This window comes from Anopheles coustani, chromosome 3 (assembly GCF_943734705.1).
Source record: "Anopheles coustani chromosome 3, idAnoCousDA_361_x.2, whole genome shotgun sequence".
Taxonomy (NCBI): Eukaryota; Metazoa; Arthropoda; class Insecta; order Diptera; family Culicidae; genus Anopheles; species Anopheles coustani.
This window is the reverse complement of record NC_071288.1, coordinates 83,158,084-83,171,082: the sequence shown is the minus strand read 5'-3', so window position 1 is coordinate 83,171,082 and position 12,999 is coordinate 83,158,084. Positions and strand designations below refer to the sequence as shown.

The window sequence follows — 12,999 nt, the reverse complement described above, 5'->3', positions numbered from 1 at the left end:
AACGACAAGCGATAATTTGATTGGCAACCTTCTGGCGAAAGCAACCAATGAAGGAGATTACAAATATTGGAAACGAGAGCCCCACAGCGTGGAAACGACTAGTTACGCTTTGTTGGCACTCATCCAGTCAAATAAAACTGATACAAATATAGTTGTTCCGATTATGCACTGGCTCGTCAATCAACGTTACGTCACTGGCAGCTTTCCCCGAACGCAAGATACATTTGTTGGCCTAAAGGCGCTCACGAAACTGACTGAAGCAATAGCGCCATTGCGTAACGACTATAAAGTTCAATTGCAGTATCAAAACAAAGTAGAGACATTTATTGTGGAGACACAAGACTTGAACGCAAAATCTTACGGAAATATTCCAAGTGATGTTGAACAATTCACGGTTCACGTAACAGGATCAGGCTTTGGCTTATTAGACGTGACGTATGAATACACCAAAGATCTACGCAACTATAAGAACCGTTTCGATTTGGCGTTGACACAACTTCGAACGAACTCCGACTCTGAGCTGCAATTGAGAGTTTGCGCGAATTATATTGCAGTCCAAAATGATAAGCGATCCAATATGGCGTTGGTAGAGGTCAACTTTCCGAGTGGATACGTTGTAGACAACGATCCGATCAGTGGAGCTACTGGAGACAGTCCAATAAAGGTTAGAGACTCATTTTGTACAAAATTAAAGATTTTTCAACTTTGATGATTTTTTGCAGAAAACTGAGATACGTTTCGGTGGAGCATCGGTGGTACTATACTACAACAGCTTAGGAGCAAACAAGAATTGTTTCCTGATCACGGCTTACCGACGATTCAAGGTATCCCTAAGGCGACCGGCATATGTGTTGGTTCACGACTATTACAATCCAAGTATGTTTTAAAAAATGGCTTGTTTCGTCACTCATTTTGTTTACTCATTTTACTGTTGCTTGTGCTATCATATTTTCACAGAGCTGAACGCCATACAAGTTTACGAATTGGAGCACCAGAGAGAATAATACAGTTGTGCATGGAGCAAATAAATGATTTCATTGTCAATTAAATATCTATGTTGATGATGTATCTACTGGGTTTTAAAAAATAAAAAACGAGGATCGTGACTTTGCGTGTTGAACATGATATAAGTTTAATACAATGTTTTTATCGTACCGTTGAGAAAGCACTAATAATGTACCAAGCCAAGATTTAATATAGATAATTACAAATAAAGTCGTGTCAAGAGATTTCAATTGCAATACATTTTTAATACCTTGACACACCTTGATGCACGTTTGTGTGATAAACGCATTGTGCCACAAAAATATGTCATCCTTAGCTGTTGTTCTACTTTATGCCAGTTTGGCAACGATGAAAGCGTATAGATTACCAGCCCATAAAAAAAAACAAAAGATGCAGCAAGAAAAGTATGCAAAATTTTGGAATCGCCCGGGCGACAAGGTTTTATGTAAAGATGCTAACATTCGTACTATTACATATCGAATGACGGCAATGATGATGCCGATGAATATGAAGAGGAAAACATATCATTATCAAAAAATGGAAAACAGACCTTGAAGCATAAATAATACTTACATAGCCATGTGGGGATGACCCAAAATTAGCAAGAGAACCACTCAGGCTTTTTTATATAGGTGTATAAATTCATAAACAATAAATTCAGAATGATTTGAATGTTTATTGTTTTACTTGTGACATAAAGATTATGACGTTGGTCTTACTTCTAGGGAATTCCTAAACAGTTATGGCTATTCGTCTTGGAGAGTCTACCCTTTTAGTAATTCGGCATCTTGATTTGGATCCGAGATGGGAAATATTTGTAAAGCGTCAAAAACCACATGGATCCGTAAAGAACTATTATCTTAAAAAATGGAACTAACTCCGAGTACCATGCATGTTAATTTTACCAATCATTTGTTAGTTTAACGAACAGGGGGGCCGATTATGAAAGTCGCTAAAACAAAGCGGCCGTTAAAAATGTAGTTGACACTTAGAGTTGCTCAAAAAGGTATGATGAGCATATTTTCTGTTGAGATTTTGTTTGTAGTCAGACTACTGTGCTAGTGCATAATCATGGGTGCTTTTGTTGGTTTGAGTACTCTCTCATATTAAGACGTTATGTGGATCAGGAACTAGAACAGTGCTTTGATTATAGTTGGTATGATTGGTTTCCAAATTTCTTCGAATGATCGACTAATTGTTTTTTTTTTTAATTTTTGATCACTTGAAGTGCTTTCATAGTTGTTGTTGGGTGTTTTAGATCACAGATGTAGGATGCGGCCCGCGACCTCTTTGAAGTAATACATAGAAAATTTTACGGCTTGAGTATTGGCTTTCGTTTGAATGGCAAAAATTTGTTATGAACGTGGATCCATGAACTATGAATTTCATACGAGCAAGAGGTCTGTCAACTTAACAAATTTCTAAGAGAAAGTTGCACCCACCATCGATCCACATCACATCGACATACGACGGTGGACATGACCAAAGGTTTTACATAGATTTTTCGAGATAAGCGAGTACATATGATGAACTACAAGAGCTACCAGAGATTTTATTAGTTATTGTGTTCTAGCGCGAGGAGAGTGTTTTTTACCACTGTTGTAACGGATAAATTTACCGCGGAATTTACAACGTGACGTGCCCGTAGTTTAAAATCAAAGTTCTCATTTTTTATATTCGATCTGGGTTCGATACAACATAAAACAATCGTTACTTTTCCGTGATCTTAGTTTTGATTCATTTGTAAAAAAGTTGCTCATATAAGAAGTTGTTTCGCAAAAATCGATCTAATGTTTGCAGCTAATTCAATTAAATTTTAAATAGTTTTCAAAATTGTTTTGAAATTCAGGAATAAGTTTTTCGTAGAATGCATTTTGAACAGCTTATGCAAACTTCTCCTTAAAATACATTTTTTTAATCATTTTCATTCATTGGGAACGGCGAGCAACAAGAACTCCATCGTAAGCGATTTGAAGACATGTAATTCTTTTCCAAATTCTAACGAAATCATATCAAGTTTATTTAAACATATTTTACAATTCCACACTAATGAACTTTTTGATAGAGATTTACTAAATAATTTAAAGAAGTTAATTAGAGAGCTACCGATATGATTCATAACAAATTTATAAAACGTAGCAAAGTTCATCAAAAATTATAAAGTATAAATCATAATTTACTTAAGTAAAAAGGACACTGGCCCGCAGACCTATTTTGGGTTGAAATGGGGCCCGAGAGGTCGACTGAGTAAGACATCACAGACATGTAGACGTGGAAATAGAAGACAACTTCTGTCGGTATGTCAAACTGTCTTTCCATGAAAAAACCCCAGATTCTGGTTCAGGTGAGCCTTAACGTAAGCATTCAACATACATACTTGTGCTGCAAAGATTATAACATTGGTTTTACTTTGAGGGAATTCCCAAACAGATTAGGGTTATCATCTTTGAGAGCCAATAATTCGACTTCTTGAACTGGACCCCAGATGACCTTGTCAGTTTTTTGAACGACCGAGAAGGTTAACGATTCTTCTATTTGATGCATTGTACATGTTCGTTGCCTATCGTTCCCATCATCAAAGATCGTTTGGTTATCAACGAGCTTCGCTAGAATTGGCATGCTAGCAATATTCGTTGTCTCTGTTTGCTACGTAAGTAATGAGTTTTTGTCATACAAGAAATTTCAAAAAGGTTTAGTGTGCACCGTGTGTACCGTAGCGATTATAGTTCATGTCTTGATTTCAAGGGGGTTTCCAACGTTTTTGGGACATATTCAAACCAGCGATAACACATGACTGCATGTTAGATCCGTTACCTGAGCTCAAGTTTGAAATGTTCAGTCTTCTTCTTCTTCTTCTTCTTTTTTTTCTTCTTCTTCTTCTTCTTCTTCTTCTTTTTCTTCTTCTTGGCGTAACGATCTACGAACTTGGTCATGCCTGGCCATTAGGGGCTTACGAGACTTGTTTCCCTGTTGTACGTGGATAGCCAGTCCTCTCGTACAGGGGAGCGGGTCCGGTCTCGGTTGGGATTCGAACCCACGCCGTCGAGGTGGGGAGCCCCGGCGCTGTATTACTAGCAATGTTCAGTATTACTAGCAGTTTATATTAAAAACTGGCTATCGAACGAAATTTTACCGTCGATTTGAAAAATAATTCACACGATCAATCGTGTTTTAATGTTAACAAAGTTTTTTTCAAGCCGCGAGAAAGTTCTTTTATATTACAGTCAATCTGAAATTTACTACCAATTGTCATACTTAAGAACTTGTATATTTTCAAGTACATCGCTGAAATTTTTTACAATCGTCAGTATTTTAAAATGTTGGTAACCTGTGAACAAATGGTCAATTTATTGGTGTATAATGTTTTGCTTAACCATCTTGGGTTCACTACGGTAATGTAAAATATCATTAAGAAACAACCCCATCCACAACTACAAATATTTGCTTATTTTCATTATTACAATTAATGCTGGCATCTGAGCATAAGTTGCCCTATGGACTGATTGTGAGAAATTGGGTTGTTTTTAAATCTTGTGGATGTTTTAGAAAAATATTAAACTTATAGTGTTGGAAATAATTTATTTGTGATAATTTTACTAGTGTTTGAATTGAACGCAGCAAGGTAAATAGCAATAGTAGAAAGATAGTTTACCAACTCGTGAATACGTCACACAAAGTTGCACCTAGTGTATAGCACTATGAAAAACATTCTTACATTTATGTACCACACACTTACAGTGACTATCCAACTGATTTGTTGGCTATATCTGTGCAAATTTCATTGAATAATGTATATGTTACTGCATTATCACACTGGTTCCATTATGTCAAAATTAAACTGGATGCCAACATTAATTAATTTATTTATTTAATTAATTTTTACAGTCCGGTGACTTTGCCAAGCCACCATTGGTGAGTAGTGTGATAAGGCCATTAATAGATAGATGACAGCAACTTTCATTCAACAGAAACTTTCATTCGTCTTCATTTCAGTGGACCGAAAGTTTCCGAACTCATCACGCGTTTACACGAGTCACAACAAATTAACGCTGGCACAACAAATAACTGTCAACCGGCAACGATGAGCCGGTAAACAAACTACACATGCAGAATCGTAAATGAGCTATATAATTTCATTTCTAAAATTAATATTAATACTCATTTAGCGTTTTGAATCATGCAAGTGAACTTACAGTGACCGGCAGGAAAAATACTGGAAGTATTTTTCGTATATTGATTTACATATTTCATATAAGATCCACTAATGAGTAAGCGAAAACATACATATTTTGATTTTGAGAAAAAAATAATAAAAAAAGTATCTAAAAAAACAGTGACAAGAAAAAGTGCCCACTTTCAAATTTCGAGTTTTGCATAAATTTTTGCATTGAGGACTAACCAATTTATTGCGTTTTCATATTTTTTAGGTTTGTTAGCACTATTTCTGACCTTTATACACGTATGATCACGTGTTTAATTTATGTTTGGTTGTAAATATACAATTTATTTATATTAGGTTTAGGTATCTCATTAATTTGAGTGTTACAAGAAATTAAATAGCATAAAATATGTTTTATGGCACTTATCTACATTAAAGTAACTTATTCAAAGCACGAAATCCACAACGCAGTGGTAGGAAAATTCATAGTTACATTTTAAACGCACCGATCGGTGGAGGATCGCCCTCGTAGAGGAGGCAAGCGCAAAACAGATGCACGCATGGACGCTAAGATCATTCGTGACGTCAAGAAAAATTCAAAAGTGACTGTCAGGGAGATCTTGGAAATACTTCAGCCATCAGTTTTTGAAAGAATTATCCGTCGCCGGCCCGAAATACCCTTTCCCCCATAATTTGAATAATATAGAGCATTTTCGATCCTCCCATAACTTTCAGCGGGCTTTCATAATAAAAATAATACAAATTTCTTGTTACATACAAAATCATAAGTTTTGAAAATATGAATCTGACTTCTTCTTTGACTTTATCTTTATCAGGATCATCAAAACGAATCACTACCGCAAGTTAAAAAAAAGTTATTGAATTTGTTGTGGATCTTTTTCTTGCCATTCTTCAAATACACTGAAAACTGAATGAAAAGTACTATACATCATACGCAACGATCAGATTGCATTGCCGTTCACGCATCGGTTCACTCTATACTTGCTGATCTAATCTTCTTCAATGCTAATAACCGGCATGTCGCTTCTGACCACCGAACTGCAATACTCGACTACTGATACGTATGTTGAATGTCTTAGAAATTTGACGTTATCATTATGAAGTTATGTTACAATTGCATACAAAAAAGCTGTACAACATGCAATAATTCAACTGTAGTATTTATATATCCTTACGACATTTCTTGCCCTACCATTTCTTGACCAACCATTTTTTGCCTTCACAATATCAGTTAGAAATCTTACCACTTCTTGCAAATAATGTTTTATGATTTTACATAGTATAGAGTTTTTTATGAGTGTTTTTTGTTAATTTCGGTGGTGATTTCTAGCCATTCATTCATTCATGTATTTATTCAAAATATATTATACCTTACATGCAATTTATTGTGTTTTTAAACAAACCTAAAAGCAGCCTGTACTAATTGCAACCACCATTTTAAAGCGATCGGTAACACCCACTCGTTTTTTCTCTTTACTTGGTTTTTAAAAAACTTCCTGAATGCTACAAAGGTGGTTATTTCAATAGAATAATCATTCTTATGAAATATCATCAAACATGGCATGGTACGCAGGTGAATACGCTAGTTAAAGAATCGGCACATGAGCTTTGGGACATCCACTCAGCGGAGTGGGTTCAAATAACGCTCGACTTAATCCCCGTACAAGAAGTCTGTCCAGCTACGCACCTTAAGATACAAATAAACAAGAAAATCTTTAGTCAAGACCAGAAACTGTAGTTACGCCAGTAAAAACTAAAAGCGTATTATAATCAAAACATTCATCTACGAAATTAAAATGATGTTCAAAACTGAATACATTTTGCTGTAAATTAACCTTAACGCCAATTGCATATTTTCAAATTTCCTGATATTTTGAAAAATCCCAATATGTTTTTACCCAACAAGAAGTTTAAAGAAAGAAGAAAACTCAACATGATGTTTATAAAACATTGGTTCATAGAGTTCTGATAAGTACTGGAGCACGACTGACCTCACGGACATCAGAATCAACCATTATTAACTGTTTACTTGGCTTGTGCCTCTTCCGTGATTAATATGGGAATTCCGTTGCCTTATCTACACCGCAGTCATCATTGTGAACGTTATATTGAGCAGAAATGTTCCTACACGTACCAATAGCTCACACACATCATGAAAAATATAGTCATCTTTGGTGATAATTCACCCATGCCAATTATTTATTTTACCTTTTCCAATAGTAACGTAATACTCTAGACACACAAGATTTACTGGGCTCTCTTCAGTCGGAACTTAGGTTTGGTGAATGTAGGACGTGAATCGCTGGGTCGAAAAAATGTGCAAGTTAAATTTAATAAAGATTTGGTGTTATGTGATCTCGTTTGTGTTAGCCATTTCAATAATCGGAAGCGTTTCCCAAGGGTACGTTTGGTTTTGTGATTAAAAAGGCAGCTAAAATATTGATGTTGCTTGATGTTTGATGTAATTTTTTCAGATTTTTAATTGTTGGTCCGAGTAGAATTCGGCCCAATCATAAGTACACAGTGGTGATAACCAACTTTAAGGAACCAACGGTAGATCTTGTTCTAGCGATCGAGGGCATTGAAGACAGTAGCGATGGTGTGTTAAATTTAACGAAATCGGTGGACGTGCGTCCGAATAATACTCGCATAGTTGATTTCGATGTAAGACGATTGAACATATTTCCTAGCGATCAGACATTAAGAGTGTTGTTTTACTTACAGATACCAGGAAACCTGCCTTCCGCGAGCTATAAGCTCACTGTCGATGGACAGCGTGGCTTTAGCTACCACGAGGAAGAACCGCTTAAATTGGTATCAAAGACAATTTCCGGTTTGATACAGCTCGACAAGCCAGTTTATAAGCCCGGCGAAACAGCAAACTTTCGCGTCATTGTGTTGGACACCGAGTTGAAGCCTCCGGTTGGTGTCAAAACTGTGAGCGTCGCTATCCATGATCCAAACGGGAACCCGATTCGCAAGTGGTCGGCGGCACGTTTGAACTTTGGAGTGTTTGAGGCTCAGCTTGAAATCGCTCCATCGCCGGTTCTGGGGTTGTGGAACCTCTCAGTGGAAGTGGAAGGAGAGCAGCTGGTGTCCAAGTCTTTCGAGGTGAAGGAATACGTCCTCTCCACATTCGACGTGGATGTTCTACCGACGGTGATTCCACTGCAAGAGCATCAAGGCCTGAATCTGACAGTAATTGCCAACTACTTCACCGGAAAGCCGGTGCAAGGAACGGCTATTTTAAGCTTGTATGTGGAAGATGACGCAGAGGTTGAAACGAAAAGGTGGAACATGAATGGTATGGATCAGGTGCATCTGAGCTTCACAGAAGAATTGGAAATTATGGAGAAACAGCAAGATGTGTACATAAATATAACATTCATCGAGACATTCACAAGTAATTTCCCGGATTGTTTTCTCATAGAACTAGATGTTAATGTCAACACCTTTGTTTGTAGATCGTACGGTAACGAAACGGAAACCAATAACAGTATACAAATACCCGTACCATGTGGAATTGAGAAAGGAAAACGCCCGTTTTCGGCTCGGAATGCCGTACAAGTTTGATATTCTCGTTAAATACCACAATGGAACACCGGCAACGAATGTAAAGACAAAAGTAATGATCGAAGGTCTGGAGGACGAGTACAGTAAGGATCTGACCAGTGATAAGAAAGGCGTTATAAAGCAAAGTGTCACTCCAAATGATGACTATATAGCAGTTATGGTGAGTACATTTTTTGATTCTAAGGATAGGATCAGTGTGAAGGTTAGTGTTGAACATGCATTTTCCGGATATTCTTGTAATTTTAGGTTCAAATTGATGAAAACGAACAGTTATCCGAAGAAATTCACGCTCTGGAAACAAACACCAATGCTTTTATTTCACTTGACCTCAAATCTAAGTAAGTATTAATCTCTGAGACGCAGTGTTATACACGGTAATTAATACAGTGTAATACACATCAATTGGCATGCAGGGTACATTTGGGAAAACCAATAAAGCTAATGGTAACATGCACGGACAAGATGGCCTTCATCGTGTACTACGTTGTAGCTAAAGGGAACATAATCGACGCTGGATATGTGGAGCAGAGAAATGTAAAAAGATTTAATTTTCAAATAAATGCCACAGACCGCATGGTGCCGCAGTCCAAAATCGTAGTGGCAACCCTTGCTGGGGAAACAGTGATTTTTGATGACGAAAGTATAGAATTCACCGAACAGCTGAACAATGTAAGTTCGTGCAACATTCTTGCTTTACCTAAAAACATTGTGAAAGAGGCCCTTTATCATGTATTTTATGCTAGTTCACGTTAAAAATGCATTCAGAGGAAGTAAAACCAGGAGCAGACATTCGATTGGATATGCATGGGCGGGCTGGTTCGAAGGTAGCTTTAGCAGCGTATGACCAAAGCTTATTGCAACACAACGGAAACCATGACGTGTTTTGGGAGAGTATTGTGGAAATATTCAATGACTTTCATAAAATTGATGATGATGAACACGACAAAATTCATGTAAGTACAATTGGAAATGTTTTTTGTTTGGTTCGGTAACTTTTTGGAGTGATATTCGTTACTAATTTTGCAGAGCATGGGACTAATCGCTAAAACTTTGAACGATCTTAAAATCGAAGGTGGTACGTATCCTAGAACTAGGACAGTGTGATTTTTTTCATTTTATGTAGAAAATAAAAAACGAAAGTTAAACTTGTAATCGGGGGTGCCCATGGCGCAGCGGTAGCGCGAGAAAACACCACGCCACAGGTGTGGGATCGAATCTCGAGCCTGGCACCCTCCGGTATTACGAACGGCTGACCACCGATCCATAATATACCGTCTTTCGGTCACTGAAACTTTCTTCGGAGAGAGGCCTTGCCCCACTAGGGGATGTCGTGCCACATAATAATAATAATAATAAACTTGTAATCTCTGTTGTTTATTATAGGGCTAATGTCTGGCCGTGCCGGAACTGTATCAACTCAAAGTGCATCAGCAATGATATCCTTCCGTGTAAACTTTTTGGAGTCTTGGCTCTGGACAACGTATACGTTGAACAGGTTGGGCAAACATACGCAGGAGGTGGTAGTGCCAGATACAACAACAGCCTGGCAGCTGACGGCATTCTCAGTTGATCCTGTGTATGGACTGGGGATCGTCAAAGAGCCTATCGTGTTTACCACAGTCCAATCGTTCTACATCGTCGATAATCTTCCGTACTCCATCAAGCGAGGCGAGGCGGTTTTGCTACAGTTCACCTTGTTCAACAACAACCACGAAGGAGGCGAAGCGTATGTCACAATGTACAATATCGGTAATCAAACTGAGTTCATAGGCCGACCTGATGGTGGTAAGTGCTCTTAAATATTTACCATTATGCTATTTCGGTAGAGTAAACATCTTCTAATAATTCAATTTTTATTTGGTATTTAGAATTGAGCTACAAAAAGAGTATCACGTTGCCTCCGAAGGTAGGCGTTCCTTTTTACTTTCTCATAAAAGCAAAGAAGCTCGGAGAAATGTTAATACGCGTGTCCGCTTCGTTCGGAGGGGAGGTGGATGGAATTGAGAAAGTCATTCGAGTGATGCCGGATAGCTTGGTGGAGAAGAGGATGCAATCACGGATTTTCAACCAAAAAACATACGTCAATGAAACGTTTGATATCGACTTGGACATAGACCGAAATGCAGATGCTGGATCGCAAAAAATCGTATTTACGGTCAATCGTAAGTATAAAAAGTTCTTTTTAAGTGGTCGAATGATTCATGTTGGGTTTTTTTTTCATTCTAGCCAACATACTTTCCACCGTTGTGCAAAACTTGGGGGAGCTTCTAAACGTTCCGACCGGATCGGGGGAGGCTAATATGGTGCATTTTGTGCCAAATATCATCGTGTTGAATTATCTGAAAGCGATTAAATCAACAGACACAACTTTGATCAACAGAGCCACCAGCCTGCTTCGTCAAGGCTACCAAAATCAGATGCGATATCGCCAATGGGATGGTTCTTTTGGCGTTTGGCAGAATAAGGGTGGAAGCGTGTTTCTTACAGCGTTTGTCGCGAATTCTTTGGACATTGCATCAAATTACATTCCTGAAGTAGATACATCAATGGTTACGAAAGCTTTCCAATGGTTGACCAATAAGCAGGATAGCTATGGAAAGTTTAATGAAGTGGGTTCCGTCATACACCAGGATCTGCAAGCTGGTCGAAATGGGATCGCTTTAACATCCTATGTGTTAATTGCATTATTGGAAAATCGAAACGCCAGAGTAACCCATTCTGGCGTTATTTCTAGAGGTATACAGTACATAAAAAGTAGCATGCCTCAAGTTTCTGACAATTATGATTTATCCATCGCAATTTACGCTCTCATGCTCCACGACAAAACTGCAAATGCTCCCTGGTTGAACACGCTCATCGATAAATCCACCAGCGTCAATGATGGTGCTGAAAGATATTGGTCAAGAGAGCCTCACAGCATAGAAACGACCGCCTACGCACTGTTGGCATTGATTCAGGGAGATAGATATCCGGATGGTGTCGCTGTTATGCGCTGGCTGGTCAACAAACGGTACTACACTGGAAGCTTTCCGCGTACGCAAGACACATTCGTTGGACTTAAAGCACTCTCTAAGTTGTCAGAAGCAATTTCTCCCTCTAAAAACGATTACACCATCAACGTGAAGTATAACAAACACACAGAAGCTACCACCACGGTGAAAATTAGTCAGGGCATAACGAAACCACACACTATCGCCATTCCAAGCGATGCGCGGAAGATAACTGCTTACGTTGGAGGAGTTGGTTTTGGACTACTCGATTTCAAGTATGAATACACTTTGGATCTAAGGCAATACAACCACCGGTTCAGCCTTTCAGTAGATAAAATATCATCGGATTACACGTTGAAGCTGAAAATATGTACAAGCTTCGTTCCGCGACTAATAGACGAGCGATCCAACTTGGCACTAGTAGAAGTAAACTTTCCCAGCGGGTACGTAGTGGACAACACTCCGATCAGCGAGGCGACGACAGCCAACCCAATACAAGTAAGTCCCTCAATGCAAAAAAAAAAATAGTTTTAACATGATTTTGGTTCTAGAAATTCGACATACGCTTCGGTGGAACTTCAGTGGTGGCGTACTACGACAACATGGGCATAGAAAAGAATTGCTTCCACATTACGGCATTCAGACGTTTCAAGGTAGCACTCAAGCGCCCAGCATATGTGGTGGTGCACGATTTTTTCAATCCTAGTAAGTTTCAGTGGATTTGTAGATAGTGTGTTATGGGCTGCTTGTAATATTTTTATTTTATTTAAAATTATTTTCACAGAATTAAATGCAATTCAGCCCTACGAAGTTGACGAGCAAAACCTATGCGATGTCTGCGAGGGGGAGGATTGTTCGCCAGAATGTAATGTTTAGTGTAACGATGACATTATTATTAAAATTCTTTATACTAGAATCATGAAGGAACTAATAGGCTCGTGCCGTTGCTAACAGAACTAAGATCAAACTATTAAAATGAAAGTAAAAAGCAAAATTTAGATTTGAAAATCTTGATCGGAAAGAAAATGTAACAGCATATCCATTTAAAAATTGTTTCTGAAGTGTATATACATTGGACCCAAGGCAACCCTAGGCATTCAAAAAACCCGGGTCCGGCTTAGCGTTCGATTTTAGAGTACTTCAAATTGATAGCAATGATTTTTGTTTATCACATCTTTTTGGTGCAGCTTCCTACGAAGTCAGGCCAAGACCGCTCAGCGGTTGTAAGTAAGTTCCTATGAAGTATGTGTG

The 12,999-nt window shown here is 38.2% G+C and overlaps 2 protein-coding genes across 2 annotated transcripts; both read left to right on the top strand.

Moving 5' to 3' along the window:
* Positions 1-154: 154 nt before the first annotated feature.
* On the top strand, positions 155-1,030 carry LOC131258858 (thioester-containing protein 1 allele R1-like). Its single transcript, XM_058260247.1, has 3 exons — positions 155-664; positions 723-876; positions 958-1,030. Exons 1-3 carry the CDS (start codon positions 164-166, stop codon positions 1,002-1,004), a joined length of 702 nt encoding a protein of 233 aa, XP_058116230.1. The 5' UTR covers positions 155-163; the 3' UTR covers positions 1,005-1,030.
* Positions 1,031-6,202: 5,172 nt separating this feature from the next.
* On the top strand, positions 6,203-12,624 carry LOC131267798 (thioester-containing protein 1 allele S3-like). Its single transcript, XM_058270758.1, has 12 exons — positions 6,203-6,246; positions 7,660-7,849; positions 7,910-8,588; positions 8,650-8,918; positions 9,005-9,096; positions 9,172-9,427; positions 9,785-9,833; positions 10,142-10,543; positions 10,627-10,920; positions 10,985-12,246; positions 12,300-12,453; positions 12,533-12,624. The coding sequence occupies exons 1-12, from the start codon at positions 6,203-6,205 to the stop codon at positions 12,622-12,624; spliced, it is 3,783 nt and encodes a 1,260-aa protein (XP_058126741.1).
* Positions 12,625-12,999: the final 375 nt, after the last annotated feature.